Source organism: Eufriesea mexicana, unplaced genomic scaffold (genome assembly GCF_001483705.2).
Source record: "Eufriesea mexicana isolate 0111107269 unplaced genomic scaffold, ASM148370v2 scaffold320, whole genome shotgun sequence".
Lineage (NCBI taxonomy): Eukaryota > Metazoa > Arthropoda > Insecta > Hymenoptera > Apidae > Eufriesea > Eufriesea mexicana.
In genome coordinates, this window is record NW_016908532.1 from 930,167 (window position 1) to 950,814 (window position 20,648).

At 41.6% G+C, this 20,648-nt stretch overlaps 1 protein-coding gene across 9 annotated transcripts in view; it reads left to right on the forward strand.

Moving 5' to 3' along the window:
- The window catches only part of trc (Serine/threonine-protein kinase tricornered), a 51,631-nt gene that overhangs the window by 13,929 nt on the left and 17,054 nt on the right, over window positions 1–20,648 (forward strand). For 3 of the 9 annotated variants that reach the window (XM_017896655.1, XM_017896656.1, XM_017896657.1), the window contains one exon: window positions 1–35. The exons of 3 other annotated variants lie outside the window; for them this stretch is intronic. In XM_017896655.1, coding sequence (XP_017752144.1) covers window positions 1–35 — 35 coding nt within the window. Of the gene's footprint in view, window positions 36–15,946; window positions 16,035–17,913; window positions 18,277–20,648 lie in introns of those variants that run through there. 3 more of the 9 variants (XM_017896665.1, XM_017896667.1, XM_017896660.1) reach the window with 2 other exon arrangements.

Here is a 20,648-nt window from a genome sequence, read left to right on the forward strand (position 1 = left end):
CAGCAGACTTGGTCAACCGCCAATGGGAAAATCAGGTAAATTCGAAAATCCTTGCCAATTTTTCGTTCTCCTCGCGTCGGTAAAGTAGGGATCGAAATTCAGCCCAATTTATTTTCGCTATACTTCCCGTTCCTTTTTTCTTCCTTTTTTTTTTGCCTTTTTCAATATTTTCTGCTTCACTTGTAGGATTTAAGATATCATTGTAGACGATACGAACGAAATGTTCGAAGATCGATGACCGTTACCGGCCATTGATTCCTCGAGAGGACGAGTTGGAAATTTTTCATCGGAAATTCTAGATTTTTGCACATCGATACCGGCTCGCATAGTGCAGCGGTTAGTTCAATTACTTTCCAGTCAGGCCAGCCGTGTTGGCGTGTAGGAGTACTCGTAAAGAACAAGATCGATGTTCCTGCGGAATAACGTACTTGAGTATACTCTCGTCTTATTATAGTTAGTTGCGTGGTACTGTTAGTCATCGCAGGTGTTCCGTACATATGGCAGTGGCCATTAATAAAAAGACCGTACTTACGAGGCGAACGTACACTCGCTACAGCAACAAATAATTGAATAGGAACCGTACATACGCAATTAATACGAAAGCATCGCCATTAACGGTGATTTCTTACGACTCCTAACTCGTTTGACAACGCTTTAAGGACCTCGTGAATTTTCTTCCTATTTCCAGAAAATTTTTCAAATTTCACACTCATATCGGACCTTGCGGATAGTCCAACTGCTCGCAAAGTAATTCGATTTATCGACTTCTTTTGTACCTTTGTACTTTGCAATGTGGTTACTGGTAAAAACTAATTATTCGGCATATTTTTAAATTCAAAATGGACAAATTTTTTTTCGAGTATCGCGAACGACAACCTAGTTTTAATTTTAATTTGCGAACATTGTAACGATGTACAGAAATTTGCAAATTATTATTTCGTTCTTTAACACGTGTCGATTATCGACATCGACTAAGATAATTTTTTGCAATCATACATTTATAACGAGTGTACACACAATCTCGGGAACGATCAGTGTCAAGTTCCTGGTATTTAACGATGCGTCGAGTATTTGGTGCAATGTACTCGGGCTACCATGACGAATGCAGAATCGTATTAACGGGGCTTCCATTGTACGATCTTTCAACAGGCTATACCTCTCGCCGTGTTTTCCTCTGATACGTAAGAAAAGCGGTTTTATTGCGTAAACTCGATTTTCCGCATCGCATTATCGAATAGACCCCCGTGTTTGCATACCACTCGAGTCTCATATGGAAGACAAAAAGTAGACATTTATTTTAGTACCTCGAGGACAGAAACATTGTATTAAAATTTACTAATCGCCACCGACATTACAAAGAAATTAGTATTTCAGTAGATAAAGTAGGGTCCTGTTATATTGAGACAAAGGTTGAGCTAAAATTTGGCAAAATTGGAAAAACGGAGATAATAAATTTGACTAGCGAATGTTTCCAATAGTTAGAATCGAGTAAGCGTTTTGAGTCAGCCTTAAGACGAGTTTGCATTCAACTCACTAGCGCCACCACGGTCCATATCTCCAGTAAGTGTAACGTAAATATCCTACACATCGTTGGATTATTTTCTAAATTTACGGACGTAGTCTTGGGATTTTCTTCTTACCACGCTTGTCATGTTGCTCGTTATTGACAGAAACTTGACGGCCCTACTCGTGAAACGATTAAATATTCGAGTGTCTGCTTTATGTAATTATGTCTAACGATAATTATTAGAGGTCGTTTATTAATTATGACGCATTAAGGTTATTATACAGGCAAACGATATCACCGTTTATCGCATTTTGACATTAGAGCCGGTTACGAGGTTGGAATTATGGGAAAACGTTTGCCAGTGAAACGTGACCGTGGCGAGTAACAGGCTAGCAATAGCTCGGCGCAAGGTATATTTAATAGTAGAAAAAATAGTTCTATTGCAACGTTAATTACGAAAGTAATCTACACCGAAGCTTTTAATTCGTATTATAAATATACAACGGATCGCTAATTATAACTTGTATTTTGCAATTAATATTTATATATTTGGATTTTCAACTTTGGTAAGTACATAGAAGCTAATATAAAATATGATCAAGCGTAAGAACAAATCTTTTAAATATTCCAAATATCTAAATATCTCGTAGTTTAACTTAAAAAAATTCCTCTTTTAAAGGAAAATTATTAAAAGCATACATGTAATATTAAATATTGAAAAAATTGATTCAAACCTCGCTATTTTTGAATCGATCATTCGGCATTGCGATTCTAGCTTTCCGCGTATATCAGTGAGTCACGAAAAATATAAACGTGCAAGCTGGAAAGTATCGAATGCATATTTTTAAATCGACCATTCTCCACATTGCCATTATATCGACGAGTCATAAGAAACAATATTAAAATTAACCCTTTGCACTCGATTGGAGCCATTATAAACATTGATGATTTGCAAGACGACATTGGATTCGTTTGCACCGATGAAGAACCAAGAAAACTGCCGTACAAATAAATTAAAAATTCCTTCTTCTTTCCTTTTTTAATTAAAGTTAGAAGTATATTAGAGTCGTTGATCGAACAGAAAAATTCTCAGAGTGCAGAGGGCTAATATCAACACTAAACTTACCACGACTCAAATGACTATGTTTAAACTTTTGACTTAAAGAAAATTGGAAAAATTTTGGAGTAATTTTTGAATGTTAAGATCCTTTTCCCTTCTTTTTTCCATCAGACTAAGTCGTGTTAAGTTTAGCACTAGTCAGAAGGCACGTAAAAGCTTCAAAGTATAGGCAAATCGACATTACAGTCTCTCCGATTATGTCAACGAGTCATAACAAGGAACGTATTAACGATCGTCGCATTAGTACCGTCGGTATCCTCGAATTTAGCTGTGAGAACGTTTACAAACGTGTGCAATGTTATCCGAAGTAACGAGTGTTCCGTGAACAAAAGAAGATTATTCTTGAGATTGAAACTCCTCGGCAACCGTAGCACGACACGATAACTAGGCCGGAAAGAGGACGAACCGTAAACTTGATAAATAAACATTAGACTTGGTGTGCAAACCAGGTCGCGATCGTTGCTGGCAACGGCATGTCACAGAATTCGTAATAACCGCGTCGCTCCTTCTCTCTCACTCTCTCGATCCTCCTCTCTCCTTACAATTAGGCGCGCAATTAACGGTAACCACGCGAGCAGCGTTCCAACTTTTTCGTTCAGGCCCGAGGTTCTTCCCCCCTTCGACACGTACTCGTAAATTTTCTAAAATTTCCTGAAATTTTCGTCCTTCCTCGCGCCTCCATTTTGTACCGCCTCAAAGATGACGGCTACCTGATCTTTTGCTCTTGAAATTATTGCAAATGCTCGAGTACCTTTGGCACAATTACCGTTCACTTTCGTGGAGATGGAAATTAGAACTCTTCAAGCGTTTTATTTAATTTGCTTAATTATCTTCGAGTATACTCCACGGATATTTCTAGATATCTTTCCGAAAAATTTACGTTTTTAACCCTGTGCACTCGAGAGGCCTCTGTCGCTATCTAACAAAATTTTAAAGATCGATAACACGTATGAAATATCGAAATAAAATAATTCCACGTGTTCATTTATACACAATCTCTGTACCAAAAAACCTCTGAACAATTGCGAAGTGTTAATTACTCGTAGATTCGTTAATATTATTTGCTGAATTCGAATGTAAAATTAGTATTACATCGTACTTTAAACAGCAAGAGCTATTTTTCCGCGTAGAGTATACTGGTCTACCTCAGTAGGAGTTTTCAATGTTTATTTCCCATTTTCATCAAGAGAGATTAATACTGAAGCACGTGGAAGAATCGCAGGTACTTTTAGCAATTATCGTTGCAAATATCGAGGAAAAAGGAGACAAATTTTCGGGATCCCTGAACGAGGATTAAGAAACATCTGTCGTTAGTTATCGTGGCTGGTTGTTCTTTCGAGTTATATCACACGGCGCCTCGTAATACAAAAGCACACAAAATTGTTACTCCGGCGAGTAAACTTTGGATGTGGAACGAGCCGAACGATAACAGCGTCTGTATCAGAAGCGAGACTTGCTCGGGCGATAAGAAAGTGTCCGCAGCATTATTCGAGTTTCTAATTAGTCTAATGAGCGAAAAAACAAGTTGCATAAGGTTGCCATTTATATCCGGTGTTCGCTGCTCCATCATACTCGCGACTTACGCATCAGCTACATATCCTCCCGTATCCGTCGATGTCCATAAATAATTTCCTAATCTATTTACGATTTTCGCAATCTCCGATCTCTATCCGCATGTATTTATAGATCGTGTCAGCGACTATTCAATAACAGCTTACGTACTTGTTCGTCGACTTACTCGCGTAATAGCGCGCTTGAAAAATGCCTTCGAGTTTCAGTTCCTTTGTATTATTCTCGACGTGTGTCTCTATATATAGGCGTGTCATAGCCATCATTGCGAGAGTTGCGAGCTGAAATGATAGTCAACCCTGTGATTTTCACTGCTTCTTCGGAATAATAATTACGATTATATTCTTTCTACTTCGATTTACATTAAAAAATTGATCGACGAGGTTACATCGGTTCGAGAATCGAAAGGTTCCTCGAGTATTTTCCCAGTCTAAGTTTAATCGTGAAAAGAGATTGGAAAATATCTCAAAGATAATTTTCTTCCAATATCTTTGTCAGTAGAATTAATTTTCTATCTTTTATACTTTTCTGTTCGGTTATGGCGATTTGGGGTGGCTAGAAAAGTTCGTAGGGTGTGCCATCATTACCTCGCGTAGTTTATGTCGAAATATTTATTATTTTTATTTTTCTCCTGCCGAAATATAAGAATTTCAAGTTACTCGACAATTCATGTATTGTGCCATCATTGTGTTGCGTAGTTTATGTCGAAATATTTATCAATTATTTTTATTTTTCTCTTGCCTAGATATAGGAATTCGAAGTTATTCAAAAATTACGTTGAAATATTTGTTTATTATTTTTATATTTTTCCTACCGATTCGAAGTTACTTGAAAATTCATACGTTGCGCCATCGTTACCTCGCGTAATTTACTAGTAAATATTTATTAATTATTTTTATTTTTCTCCTGTCGAGGTTTAGCGAATAATATCGAGATATTTCTACTGGACTTAGTTACTAAGAATGTTTACTTACCTAACCTCACTTGCCTAGCCACTCAGTCGCGTAGATATTTGTTATTAGGAAAGACAACGGGAAGGAAGCTCGTTTATTTCTTCGCGAGGCTAGGAGCTAGAAAGTAAGAAGCATTTGCAGCGTTCTCGAAGGAACGTAAGATTCGTTTCCATAGCCGTGTCACAGAAGAAAGAGCAGAAGAGACTTTTCAACGATGTCGCGCGCGCGCGTTGTGTAATTCTTGGCCGGTTTACGCGTGGGTGAAGCTGAGCACCACCTGGCAACGTTGCGAGTAAAATGGAAGTTGGGATTCGAATCACGATCGGTTTCTCCTCGTACCGAGACAATGCTTGAAACGCTTCCGGGAAATTCATAAGCCATGGCAATCAGTTTTTGCACAGTTCATGTCGAACCAACGTTCTTCCTAACTTTTTCTCTTCTTCTTCTGCACACGCTGTACACATCCTACACCACGAAACGATACTATACCACTCTCTACGATATTCCCCGTTTTTCCACCCACCTCCCAGCGATATATCCGCGGAAAAACATCATATGCGTCGTAAATCGAAATATTCGAAAAGTATTGCAATCTACGAAGTTTATTTTTGCGAATATACCGCGGATTTTTCCGCAAATAATATTTTACTAAGTCGCGTGAGAAATGATAGCACAGGTACCATAACAAACGGAGACTTCCGTTTTCTTAATGCTTACCATCTTAAATTTACGAAATATATAAATAAAAAATTCCAACAAAGATAGCAATTTTGTCCCAATATCTTTATCAACAGTTCGAATAATCTTTCTTCTGTAAAATCAAATTCGATTTATTTACCCCGAGATATCGCAGTTACTCGAGGAACCCCGAAAATCACAGAGCGCGCTGCCATCTTGTCATCGACGGTAGTGCCCTCGCTAGTTTCGGGCTGCTGCCTCGACGAGGGCCAAATTCGGGGATGAAATTTCGTTGTGTCGAGCGTGTGCTCGAGTGGAAGTTGGAGTGGAACGAAAAAGAAAAGTCGCTTTGTGCCGAGTTGTCACGCAACGCGCTATCAGATACGAGGTCATTGGCTCGTAATCTCCAAGGAGGTTACACACAGGTGCTCGCGCCGGGATATCCGTCGAGCGTGTGTCACCTGCTTTAAATTGTTTTCCTAGCCAGCGCAAACATGCGCGCGCAGCTTGTCGCTGCGCTCCCAAATCCCACTTTTCTCAAATTATCGCCCGTTTTCTTTATTTACCGGCGCAATTTCGTCACCGACGGTATTATCGGGAATAATACACTAGGGATTATACGCTAGGGAATTTTTATCATTAACAGGAACATTTTTCATATAGATATTCTATAATAAATAAATAAATAAACAAACAACGCGATGGAAATGAGACCCGTTAATCGCGTTTATAATGGAAATTAGCATTAAGCTTATCGCGACGCGCGGAATTCTGGGGTGTCCGCGTGATTCGTTTCAGGAATTTCGGCGCGTCGAGAAATCGAAAGTGCGTTTGCTTCTCGTGGCACGTACGCGTGTAACGGCATTTCGAAATTCGGGGCAAGACGAACGGGAAATTAAAATCCTGCGGGAAAACGTTGAATTTAATGTTCCCGATAGTTGGGGCGCTACATCGGGCACAAAGGTTATCATTCGCGAGAAATTGAAATTATTTATAGTTGCTGTAACTGGCAACGGGGACACCCATCGCGTCCACGCTTTCGAAATTTCGAATCGATACGCGTCGGATTGTTTGATGCTTCTATCGATCCAGGTCAAAAAGATCCATTTCTTTTCCCTTCTCCGCTTTCTTCTCTCCCAACTTTGCTGGTGAAAATTTCATTTTTCTCTAAACATTCCTGCCTTTCATTGTTTCATTCATCGGCTCGTTTCGTTGGTCTCTCGACGGTGTTGTTTCAGACGAATTATTAAAATATAACGTGGCTTGATAAGGAATTTTATAGCGAGATACGATATCGAGTCACGTAGTCTCGCAGTTGTATCTATACTCGACACCGTGATGCATGACTGGAACTTCATTTTTAGATTTATCATACGGTTTACAATATCGTGGTCAATTTCGCTGAAATCGAAGCATGCGATTCCGCGAAACTTTAGCTAATTTTTTGTAACCAATTGTTTATAAACTTATCACCGAGTGTCAGATTTGCTGTCTCTATAATCATTGGTGCAACGAGGAAACAGTTGCACGTAGCAAACTGTACTGTGAATCATATGGATATCGATGTACGTTAGTTCTATATCACAAGTTTAAAAAAAGAAAATCGGTATTTAAAATTATTGCAATTTGCTTTCCCTAATCCGAGTCATAATTGCATCCTCACTGATCAAAGTGTTTTTTGAATCGTTCATTTTTGATAAGCATAACAATTGCGATCATGACAGCCATCTAAATTCGTTCTATTAATCCATTCATCGATATGTTTCTGTCTCACGAGTCTCAACTTGTCAGTTACGTGTTGTTCTTCTTCGTCGCGTTCGGACGAAATGACTCGACGTGTGACCGACTCTGTTGTTGATTATGGCACGCGCCATCGGAACTTAAATCGTAAGGTAAGAGGTTAAACCTACCTGTATATATCGTTATACAGAGTGAACCATGTAACGCGACCACCTAGATCGTCTTCGATTATTTAGTTGTCAAAGAAACAATAACGAACAACGAGAAGATGTAATTACATACATGTTACTAAAGACGAAACCAGTCGAAGTGGTGCACCCTGTATAATTCTCAGAATTTTCGCTATTTTTCAATGGAAAAAGAAATTACGAGTATTTCCCAAACGTGAGCAAGTGAAAAGACGAAACTCTCGTATTAAATCTCTTCTAATTTCCCCGAAAAAGATCCCAAAACAGTTTCATAGAAGAGTCAATTCGACGATTAGAACTCGACAGCTGAAAAGTGCGCAACTGACTTTTCCTTCTGCGTGTTTGTGAATCGAAGCCGCGGAAAAACAAAATGTAATCTCGCGAGAGAAGTCAAGGATTACTCACGTATGACTCTAGTATTTACAAATCGTTGCAACTCGGCTCGTTGTGTACATCGGTGATGTAAGTGCGCGTATGCGCGTAAGCGCTGGCTCGCGAACAAAGCAACCATTGTCATGCGTGTACGCATCACGCGCGCGAAATTATACTCTATACTTTCTCGTCCTTATTTTCCAGTATCCGTCAGCGACGGACGTTTCGAGACTGCGTCCTGTCTGTCACAGAGAAATACTTTGATCCCCTCCATTAACTTCCACTTTTGTTCCAACAGAAGCATACAGTAGTTCGAAAGCTGCTCAGTTCGTTAAAAAACGAAAATTTTCAATATTACATCGATACATCCTTCGTTGCTCGTGACAACCTTAAGACGATTTTTCACTGAACTCACTAGCGCCACCGCGACCCGTATCTCCACCGGGCCTACTAATCTGTAAATATCGTCGAATTATTTTTCAATTTTACTGATGCAGTTTGAGGATATCCTTTTGAATATGTGTGTCACACTTTCGCGTATGAGTCGAGCTATCTTCGTCATACCATTTCGATCACTATCGTTGGTGTATGCTATGTATAGCTGTAAGTTACAGCTCGTTATTCGTCGCATTTCGCAACGATTTGTCGAACGAATTTCCCTTTTTTATGCTTCGTTGGAGTCTTATTCCTAATAAAATTCTAAATCAGTTTTCAAATTCTCCAGGCAAAAGTTTGCAAGATTGCGAAACCGTGGTATCGATGAAATTTTTGACAATTAAAAAGAAATACAGGAAACGAAACACCTGATCCAGATTCTTATCTTAGAACTCTAATATACATACTCGTTCTGAATCTAATCTGCTTCTTTTTAATCCATTATCGTGCCGGATGTACTGACAAGTCTTTCACAGAATTCCCTCGATTGCCTCGTAACGAGATATCTCTTCGATAATTTCCTCAAGTTTGCACACTTCGCGTTATCATTGTCGGATTACGATTAATCTGCTATCCAGTGAAAACAAATCCTCGATCTTTATTCGTCGATTGTATATCTTTCTTTACTTGGTTTCTACAACAGAATCGCGAAACAAAAGATATACCAAATTTTTAATTCTCGAAATTGGGAACTTTCCTGATCCTCTAGAGGTTTTCAGACCTCAAGAGATATCCCTAACAATGGAGGAAGGCAAAACACATGCTTACGTAAAATTACCACCGGCTTTATTCGGTTGCGAAAGGCACGTCTCTCGTACGGCTACATAAATCTGAATAAAAGCCGAAAAAAGAGTTGGCGAATATCAGAAACGTAGTAGCAGCGACATGTAGATAGGCTCGTTCTGTAACGATAAATAGAGTGACGAAACCGAGAAGTCGAGCAGCTTCGTTTCCACGGAAGATCGTATCGCGGAAATCGCGTACGAGCATAACGTATCATCGAGAATCGTACATAGTTCTGGAAACGTGAGTCAAGGAACAGCAAGAAGTGTGCTCCGTTCTAACTAGAATAACTTTTAAAACGATACGATCTCCATCGCGCGAGTGTCTTTCTCCTCCAAAAGGTCCCGCAAAACCGAGATTCGAGAAAAAATTTCAGCTACCGATTCCTACCGATTTTCACCCATCTGTAACCATTTGTACGTTGCATAATGAGGTATTGCAAATCGCTATCGCTTCCTGGAATTGCATAAGACAGGTGCGCTGTTTGAACAAAAATGAGCGAAATATTGGGTGGAAATGGTCGCGGAAGCTGTGGAGTTTGCATCGAGGCTGGATCATGTTCGACGAGGAAATCGAGCTCACCTGGTCTATCTAGCTCTGCTAATTTCGCAGCAGCGCTTATTTCATCCGTCCTTTGTCCACCCACGCGCACTTAACTAAAAGCAGGCTTCTGGATCGATAGCAGGCTCGTGGGCAGTTTAATTTTCCCCAAGTTCAGGCGGCCGTGGTGCAGGGAAAAACTCGACGAGAAAACCGTGAAATAAGAACTTTTCTCTGCACTTTGCTGGCCGATCGCGATCGAGGGGATAAATGACGCGCGTACGCGCATGCGCGTGCCTGCGAGTGGTTCGTCATTCTATATTCTGTAGTAAGCATGACGTAAAACATCAAGTGCAATGCGATACGTATCGACATATACATAATATCAACGTTTTACTGAGATCTGGCTATTTTAAGCAGAAAATGAACGATATAAGCGATATTTGCGATAAACGTTTGTCGCAGATACGAGTCGCGGTGGCGCTAGTGAGTTAACCCTTTCGCCTAGAATATTGCGTGAGGTTCGCGGTAAGAAAATCGAGTCAAACGTAAAATCACGGGCGAGGGGGGCGTGGTTTGAAGCTAGAACCCAACGTAAACACGGGTCAGGCGGCTGAATTCTCGCCTGTGTCCTCAGTTACGTGTTATTCTTCGTCGTGTTTGAACGTGTTCGACGCAATGGCTCGACGTGCGACTGACTTTGCTGTTGAATATGGCACGCTCCATCGGAACTTATATCGTAAGGTAAGGGATTAAATGAAAAATCGTTTTAAGACTGCGAAACGCTTTTACTCGCGAAGGGATTAATAAACGGGGCTTATCGCAGATACGAACCGTGGTGGCGCTAGTGAGTTAAACTCGCGAAGGGGTTAATAAACAAAGTCTTCGTTAAACTAATATTCCTTGGATCTAGTGGCTCCGAATTTTATCTGTTAATTTCTAAAGAAGAAATCTCGATACTCGCAAACGGACAGATTTCTGTGTAAATTAAGGTTCGTGGTACAATTCAGCCTCTTTTCTTTTGTTTCTTTCACTCTGCTATAGTCAGCTACCCAGAACATCTCCAACGCTACTTCACGGACCCTTCATTCGTGTATACATGTATCTCTCGTTGAAACGCTTTCCATTTGCTCGATATATATGCGTAAATTCTGAAATTCTCTTAGATTTCGTACGTCGTGAAAGTAGTTTCCACCCATTGGAATTCGAAGGCGATAATTAAACTCGGATTTAAGAGCCGTTGCCAGAGACAAGCAGTTTCAAGTTTCAGATGCCGTATTCGGATATTATCGCGGTATAACGTAAAATACGCAGGTTAGAACGGGGCGCGAAACGCTTGCCATTAACCGAGCAACGTGTACGATCAATCGCTGTCCATATCGTGAGAATTACTTGTTCCCATTGTTATCTAGTTACCAGGATCAATAAGCTTAGTCCAGGGTTTCTCAATGGTGGTTATACGACTCCCCAGGGGGCCTGACACGATTTTTCGGGCCACGCGAAGAAATGGAAGAATTCCGGGGTCACGGACTTAGGCACTACTTCGCTCGAATAACCCTTTCACTGCTTTGTGAATTTTCAAAATTGTATAGGAAAAATTCAGTTCTTTTTAACGATTCATATCGGAAACGACTCTCCCCAACTTTCTTGAATTTCGAAGTATCGTAACTTTTTTCCGAATTATAATTCAAGAAAAATTCACCGTTTCCATGGAAATAAGTCGAACCGCTAATGTAGATGTAGTGGTGCAAAATACTTGTTTCTTTTTTTGGTACAAATTCAAACTTTCGAGATGAGAAGAGTACTTACGGGTGTCTAGCCTCCAAAAAGTGCATTCCGAGAATGCTACGAGCGACGACGAGTTAATTGTGACTCGTTAACTCGTGATCCTCGATTAAAAAGCTGGAAAGGAGTCGGGAATTAAGAAGGATTGAGAAACCCTGGTCTGGTCGGAACAAGAACTGTTAGCCGATCGTGAGCGAGTATCATCGATAGACAGTGGATGGAAAAATCGATGAACATTTGACGAGTGTGTACTTGGAAGACGTGTCTTTGCAACCAGGTTTAGCTTTCTATTTCTCCTTCGATTCTCTCTCTTCTGTTCTCGCTTCCATTCTGAATTAACGACGCGGAAACTTCAAGGCTCCTCGCGTTATATATATATTTCGTAAGAAGTCTTAAATTCTCTCGTCGGTTAAAATGCAATCGATTGCGTTGCCACTTAGCGTTGTTCCTTTCGCCTCGCCAGCTGTCTCACCTATCCACCCTACGTTCCTTAATAACGATATTGCGACAGAACTTGCGCTCGTGCTTATCGCTGCCTTTCTAGACGGACCATCTTCCCAATCAAGCCTCCTCAAACACCAGATTGCTACCTTTTTTGGCAATCCTTCACGGAGAGAATTCCCTAGAGTACTAGGAAGCAAAGGCAATTATCAAACCGGTATTTCAATTGTCAGATCGGTACCAAACAACGACGAATATGTCTTGCATTCCGCAGCAACTATCCAACCCAGAATCAGTTTCCTTGTTTAGGTATAAAATTGATATACCTAACGAACAATTATTTAAAATTTCATTTCTTTTACCACTAATCGATTTGTCATTTGCCTATTTATTTCGGCAACAAGAGTCACCTCGAAAGGGAAAGCTCGAGGATCTCGGCTCGAAAGCTTTTCACGGTGCAGTGTAAATGTGTAAGCCTCGTTTATTCGCGCGTACTATATAAAGATGGTTGCATCTAATAGTTGCGGTATGACGTATAGTTAAAATCGGACGAAACTCGTTATGATAAAGAGGGCGGAAGTGACACGAGATTATGGCTTTTAAAAATGGTCGCGACAGATAAATGAGTTTGAAATCGCCATTTTCTTGCATCGATTAAACCGATGTTTTTGTACTGCCTATCATTCACCGTCTGAATATCTAATCGTTGAACGTATGGCACAGAAACTACTTTTTTCCCAATTTTTCTCGCGGTTTAATGAGATGCTAGAGTCTGACACTGCTGCAATCCGTCTTCCTCGCGAAATGTAAATTTTCTCTCCGTTTTTCGAAATCACTGGGTACAAATGTGGACCCGTGGACTCCGGTCAAAAATCGTCGCCGGAATCCGTAGAGAAGGAGACCTGTTGACAAGCTCGTTTTTTGTTGCAACTTTCGTCAGACAATTTTTGCATAACGCGTTGCTCGAAGCTAGCTTAACAGACAAGTGACACACGATTCGCTACTGCATAACACCGTGTCCTTGACACGCGCGCGAGTTAACTAAAATTAAGCCAGGGAATTCGGAAGCATGGCCAAAGATCGACTTTGGCAGAAGTTCTCCGGGCTCGTTAAAGCGCATCCAACTTGATCACACCCGGGTTCAAGCTGCGCGCTAGCTAGGTATCGTGCGTTCGAGGAAAGAAGGCACTGATGTCCTCACGACTGATTAACTCCGCTGATTCTCCCTTGATCACGGAAAACGGTGACCGATGATCTTCGTCACCATCTTCGGCTAATAGTGGTAACTGCCTGTGATGATGGGAGTGTCAATGGAGTTAATCAGTCATCAGGATGTAAACACGCTGTGCCTTCTTTTCCCATGATGATCTTCGTCACCATCTTCGGCTAATAGTGGTAACTGCCTGTGATGGGAGTGTCAATGGAGTTAATCAGTCATCAGGATGTAAACACGCTGTGCCTTCTTTTCCCGAACGCACTATATCATGTGCCGCATACCGCGTTTGCTCGAAATCTCGTTTACCCTTTCAGCGATTACTCCTTCATGGGGATTCCCCTCTATACGGGTGCATTCCATCGATCTGTATCCAATTACTCGCCACGACGTACCCTTGCGCAGCGAACGTTGTAAACGTCGAGGAAGGAATATATTTGGTTACCATTTCCTGGTAACGTTAGCCTCTAATCCTTTATTTTTTGAAAAAGGGACATTTCTTTCTTCCAACGAAGAAAACTCTTCCGAGTTGTAGCGAAACAGTCGGACTTCGCGAAGCTTCGTCCGCCATTTGCAAATATTTGCTCGGGCATATGGCTACCAAAAATATTTAACACCGGCAGGATGGTTCGTTCTATAAATTCATCTTTCGGATTATTTGTCCATTTTCTCGGGTAACAATGGACGTTTATTTTGCCTCGTTTCGGAGAAAAGCTTTTATTTTGCACCGGATGCGTATCGCGAAATGTTTCGGACATGTTTTTCTTTGAAAATTCCGTGTTAAGGCGCGTTTCCTCGTTTACGATTCGTGATCCCACCTGGCCAGCAAGTACCGTTTTATTTTTAATATGTAGCCTTTCGTTTCGAAAATTGTAGGAAATTTAGTAGGCGACCGGAAATGGCATACCCACGGAAATTCTTCGAATAGCGAAATTATTTTTATCACGGTAGACGTAGTAAAAACGAGAGGATTTGGAGCCTGCTATGAATTTTGTTCTATTTCAACCAACATTTTTTCTTCCTACCAGAAATGGTACTTTTTCAAATATCAACCGAAACGAAAACATTTCGGACGACTATCTCTCTATTTTCGCACAGGAATCGTTGTGGAATAATCGGGCTTTTGTTTTAATAGAATCCAGCATTATCAAACACATTTAAATAAAATATCTGAAAGATATTTCGATCAGTTTGATCATTTCTATCGCGAAAAATGGAGAAACTCATCGTTCAACGTACGATATATTCGTAGAACGAAGAATTCAAAATAGACAATGAAAGTTTCTCGAATATTTTACGCAATGCTTATTTTTAATTTCAATTCGTGCATCTGGAAAGGCAAAGAATATACAAACGCGAGCAGCAAACTTCTGAAAACGAATATTTACGTGTAAAAAGACTATTTATCCACTCGTTATTATTATCATCCTTAAATGTATTGCTCGATAGTCACCTGTGCAGACCTTCTGTTGCTCTTTTTCAAGGGTTAATGGAGATGAAACATCGTTGATGATGCTCAATGCGAATCGCACATGTCTATTTTCTCGTTGCACATTGCGCGAGTCGGACGAGCGTAGATTACGTTAAATACGCGATAAAACGAGCAGATAATAGGTCGTGGAAATTTGTTGTTCGCATGCGATATGGTGAAACGGAACCGAGTAACGGATAAAAGTAGGATGCGTGCAGGCAACGTAACGATTATTACGACGCGCACGTGTTTCAATCGCTCGCAAGACTCGGACTTTACTCGAAGCTCGTGTTAAAATCATTTACCTCGTTCCACGTTTTCCAGCGTCGATCAGACGAATTCGTCTCATTTGTCGTGATAAAATTTCTCACGATACGTAAAGAAACTGTTGGATTAAATAATTTTCGTTCCACTCATACCGCGACTCCGTGTTTATACCGGACGAAATGAGGCGCGAGCCATTCCCGCTCGAGTTTTCATCCGAAGTACAGTTAGTCGAGAACCGCGTGCAACTTCAGGTCGATGGCGTGAGCAGTAAGCGCGAGACCATCGGCCACTGGCCACCGGCGCGACGATCGGGGCCGCCAAACGACCGATATATAATTTCTCAACCTCTGTTTTCGCTGCACGCCTTTCTCATAGCGTTAACAACGGAAGTCTCGATTGTTCTTAAATTTCCGGATCTACTTCGATTCCTCTGTACGCGTAAGCTTGTGATATTTCGCGTATCGGATATGAACGCACATCGGACGCGTGTTTGTTCGAATTCGAGCGAGATAACCTCTCGCGATTTCGTTATTGACGATAAAATTCGCTATTCTTCGATTCCGTAACCTGTATGTCGATATTATCGCGGTTTCATTATCGAAGTGGAGTAATCGTGAACAGTGACCCGATACTCGATAATCGACGACCTATTCGCCGAGTGTCGAAGACCGAAATTCTCGTAATTTTGATTTAGAACTCTCTCGAACGTGAAACGAATAAGTATCTAATTGGAGTGGCGACGCACGTTCTTCGAATACGCAAGAAACGTGCGCGAGCATACGTTCACGCGTGGGCACACATCGAGTCCCCCTATTTTCATACCGCGTGTCATCTACTCGGACTCGCTTGCGTTCGATCAACGAGCGGTTAGTCGATCGTCCAGTCACTCGGTTAGACGGTCACCGAGTTACGTTCGTGTTCGCGCGTCAATCGTTCGAGTATTCGATTCTGGTGTAGTCCTCTTCGATTCCGGTGGGTTTCCGTGTGCCTCTTTTCTCGTGTTTCGTCGTACCGCGTCGCGTCGCATCGCGTCGCGTCGTGCACTCGACTACCAACTTCGCGTCGTCTCGTGCTCTATACTCCGCGCTCCTTTCCAATTCTCTCGATCGTTTCGCCATCGCGACCGCGTGTCACTGACACGCGATGTCATTCGTCCCGTGAACACAGCTCCGCCTTCGCTTTCGCCTCGATACTCCACTATTTTCGCTACTTACCGACTCGTGTTCGAACCTTTCTTACCGAGTGAGAACCTTTTCCGCGAAGCAACGCGCCGCGTCGCTGCTCCCGTTGCGAACTCAACCTTATAATTACCGTGAAATTTACCTCACGGTTTTATTCCACGACTCGCTCTGCAACGTACGGAGTAAAGCAAAGTTCAAATTTACATAAGCGTTCGTTACATGTCGCGACTCGTAGCATACGTGTACAGCAAGTTTTTCGTATTTCTGTTTAACGAAACTACACGTTCCCGACGGATATAACGCGATATTGAAATGGTCGCTGACAACGCGAGAAGGACGCATACTCGAAATTTACACGCGTAATTGGACGAATAAATTATCGTCGAAATAGCCTCGCTCAAGGAAACGTTGGCTAACCGTGAAATCAGCTGATTACTCACAACTACATCGTCGTTGCACAATTTCGTTGGAAAAAAACGAAACCTCGCGTGGAACAAGTAGTCTATAATAGAAATCGTTTATGCAGTTTCATAATTACGATTTAATTCCTCGTCGTTAATCTAGTAGCGGACTGGAAGTAAACGTAGATTTGCGGAAGAAATTATCAGGCCACTAAGATTGACTAACTGCGCGATAATTTTGTTGTGCCTGATAACGTTCGAATTAGCTGTCGATTATCGATACTCCTTCGAGGCAGGAAGTTTTCGTTGGTTAGTTTTTATCGGAATATCTCGAACAACGGAGCCTTGACGAACACGGAAATAGTGGTTTCGAGTTCGCGCTACGTCGCCTGTACATCCGCGCGCAATGTTTTCGGAACGGTCAGTAGATACGAGTGAGCCACGCGAAAGGGGAATTCGTAGAAAAATATAGGCGAATTCGTAAAATACACGCGTGCCAAGTTAACGTATCTCGGTCGATGTAGACACGCTGCGTTGCTTCTGATTTTTTCTCTGGTGCCCCCGAGAATGGAAAAATAGGAAGGTTCACACGAATAAGCACGCGTTGGTGTTGGTAAATGAGGGCCCAATGCGCGCGGTCGTACATTTTGATGACGTAATCAATCGCGGGTGCGAAGGTCGCGCCGATGTAGCAGGAGTTAATAAAGAGTCAAGGATAATAATTACTTATTTATACGCATCGGCTATGACTAAAACGACGAAACGTTGTACGAGGGAGATTCGTGACGTGAACGTCACACTTTCTTCTAACGGTGTTCGTTAACTCGATGACCGATCTCCTGCTACGGTCGATTAAGATTTATCGATATCACAACGATCGACACAGTTCTCCAACTTTCATTTTTACCCACTTTTTTCTGCATTATTCATTTTCGATAGATCGCCTTACATTCGGCAGAACGGAAGTAGAATTTTCCGACCGAAAATGTCATTTTTTACCCGAAGGTTGTTCACGAAAGGAATACTTTTTATTCGATAGGTTCGATGCGTAATGGATCGTCTATTGCTTGGAGAACGCGAGAAAAAAGGCGCAGGTGTGTGCGAGTTCGCGTGATCGAATGCGACGCGTAATTGCCAACGATCTTGATCGCGTATTTTTCATCCCACGCGATTCGCTACGCTTACGCCCCCCGACGGACTCTCGCGAGGCTCGCGTAAGAATTGAAAGAACGTGGAAGAAACGAAAAACCTTGCGGTATTTTTCAATAGGTTCGACTTATATTCGACCGTGGTGTTACGAAGGCTGCTTTCATTGATAACGAGTGAACGTTACGTAAGTAGCGAATCGATGTTACATAACTGGTGCTGGAAAGAAATCATGCCGTGGACGAGAAGAAACAACGACGCGTAAAAGATTAGGAGTGGCGCGACGCAACGGTTAAGAGGTGCGCACGCATCCATGAACAGGGGAGTGCGTTCGAATCGAGGGGAATCGACAACGAAGCGAAACGATCGAGGAAGCGACGGCTCGCCAACGATTATCGATGTACGATTCGGAACTGTTCAAGACCGTGTGGACGAAGATAGGGCAGATGTGCAGCTACATTACCTGTGCCAGGTCTTATCTTTCGGGTCAGTTTGATGAGCACGAGTATGAATCATATTGTTATCCGACGTTTAACGGGTTCGATACACGTTCGACGATCGTCGCAGTATGCTCGGAAAGCATACGAATCATAACGTCCCCGTTCCGTTTCTAATAACGGCATTCTTAACTATCGCTTCTTAACGATACAATCCCGAGTGAATTTAAAACAACTCTCCTTATGGAAATTAAACTGTTCGAGTACTTATTAGCTGTGCAAGAGTTTCACGTAACGTTATTATTACGCGTGGTACGAGAAAGGTACGTTGCACGATACCAGCTCGAACAGAATACACTCGCAGCAAAATATACGTACGTGGAAACGAAACGTTGGTCGCTAGACGGATGTACTTTCACTTTCCACCGTTCGAGCCATCCATTGCGTGCTAATCTATTCAAATGTATATAATGTCGTCGCGCTTCTGCATTTCGCATGTCATTCCCGCGACAACCATTCCAGCGATGTGAACCATTTCGACGATTCTTTATCGCAATGCGTCGCGTGATATCGTCGATATTATTATTCCTTCGATGCGCGTGAATTTCCTCGGTCTCGCGACGGGATTCGACGATCACGAGCTGCTATGCTATATCGATCGTACGACCCTCCAATGGGTCACGCCCCACGGTTTGAAAAATACTGCCGCCTAGCTAGATGGAGGAGCATTGCCGAATTCTCGAACCGCTCCGGAGGAATGAAATTCAGGCCAAGGTCAGGTCGCGTACGAAATTCTTGCAATAACACCGAAAGAGAACTCGAGTATGCACATTTTCCTTCGCTTCTCGAGTATTGGTTACAATTACTTGCAACATTGACACGTTCACTGCCACGGTGGGCACCGGGGTGAAATTTGTATTTTATTTTAACCATTTTTTTTTTTTTTTTTAATTTTAACACCGTAAATAAATAGAGAACGTTGGGAAATTAAAAAATGCACTATTTTTTACTTTTTATCGCGTCGTTTGATAATTCGACCTTGTATTCTAAGAATAATGTGTGTTTTATCGTGAACCTCGAGTAGATCATACGAAACTGCTGAAAATATTGGAATTTCCTCTAATATTCGTTTTCTCGAATCTTGGAAAATCACTTGTTTCGTTTTGCCTCGTCCGTACTATACAAAAGTGAAATCTTCTTTCGAAATCTCACGATAGTCGTATCCGTGCGAAGTTTGCACGTTCGCTTTCACTATTCTTCCGATAATTTCTGCAAGCTCCTTCGCGCAATACACCCGAATGTTTTTCGAGAAAATGTCGACCAATTAAAATCTATAATTGCGAGAAAACCAAGTGTACGAGAAACGCGTTACCTGGCGCGAAACAATATCGATTCTCTTGTTTACGATTTTGTCAGCGATTATCATATTTTCCATGCCTTCGACATTCTAATGACACGTTGAAACGTTAATTAATCCTAGAGTATCCCTCGACCCGTGACTTTCTCGATTGTTTGCATACCCATGCAACTGTACACGAAATTATGACGAAATTTGTACGAATGTACTTGTTTCTCAGCCCTTAGTATCACATATCAAAAGCCAAAGTCGGTATTAAAAGTTGGAGAATTTTTTGTAGAAAACTTTCTGTCGAATTCTATGCTATTACAAGGTTACGTTTGGAAAGCGGAAGAGCACTGAAAATTCAACTGGTTTCGTCTGCTTAGAGCGATATTACTCGAGAGGAAAGGTTAGCTATAGTCTGTTATGATATACATACTCGTATATTTCCATCGAAATTAAAAAATTCAAATCAGATTCTTCCGCTTGGGTGAATTTCCTTATAACATAGTGGCAATCCTTATTTCACCCTCTATATATACTCGTGATTTATGGGTTCTTTCTTGACCCCGCCGTTTAGATGATTTTCTTCAGAAGCTGATGCATTGTAAGAGTATTTAATTTTACTTGGCGCGATAATTTCAATTTCTAACGCTCATACGAGTCTTTAGAATCTACGTGAATCTTGCTTATGTGACAACGCGTTTAGCATAATTTTCTCATTAGCATGAAGAGCGTAGCTCATCATTGTGACATCTTGGGCATGAAAACCTCGCGAGGAGCTAGGTTAAGCGATGCATCGAATATCCATTTCTCCAATAGTAGTAACTAGTAAAAGAAAGTTAATTTCCATCTTTGACGTAGAAAATCGAAAACCTAATCCGAAGTGGAATTTTGTTTTCAAACATCAGAGTCTATTTACCCAGTTTTTAATCCCCTTTCCTATTTACGGATTTCCTTAATCTTCGAACCACAAGAAAACGCAGGAAACTGCGAGTTTTACGCGATCGAGTCCTCCTGAACCCCAAGATGGCGTCGAGGCCTCCTGAACCCCAAGATGGCGTCGAGTTCTCCTGAACCCC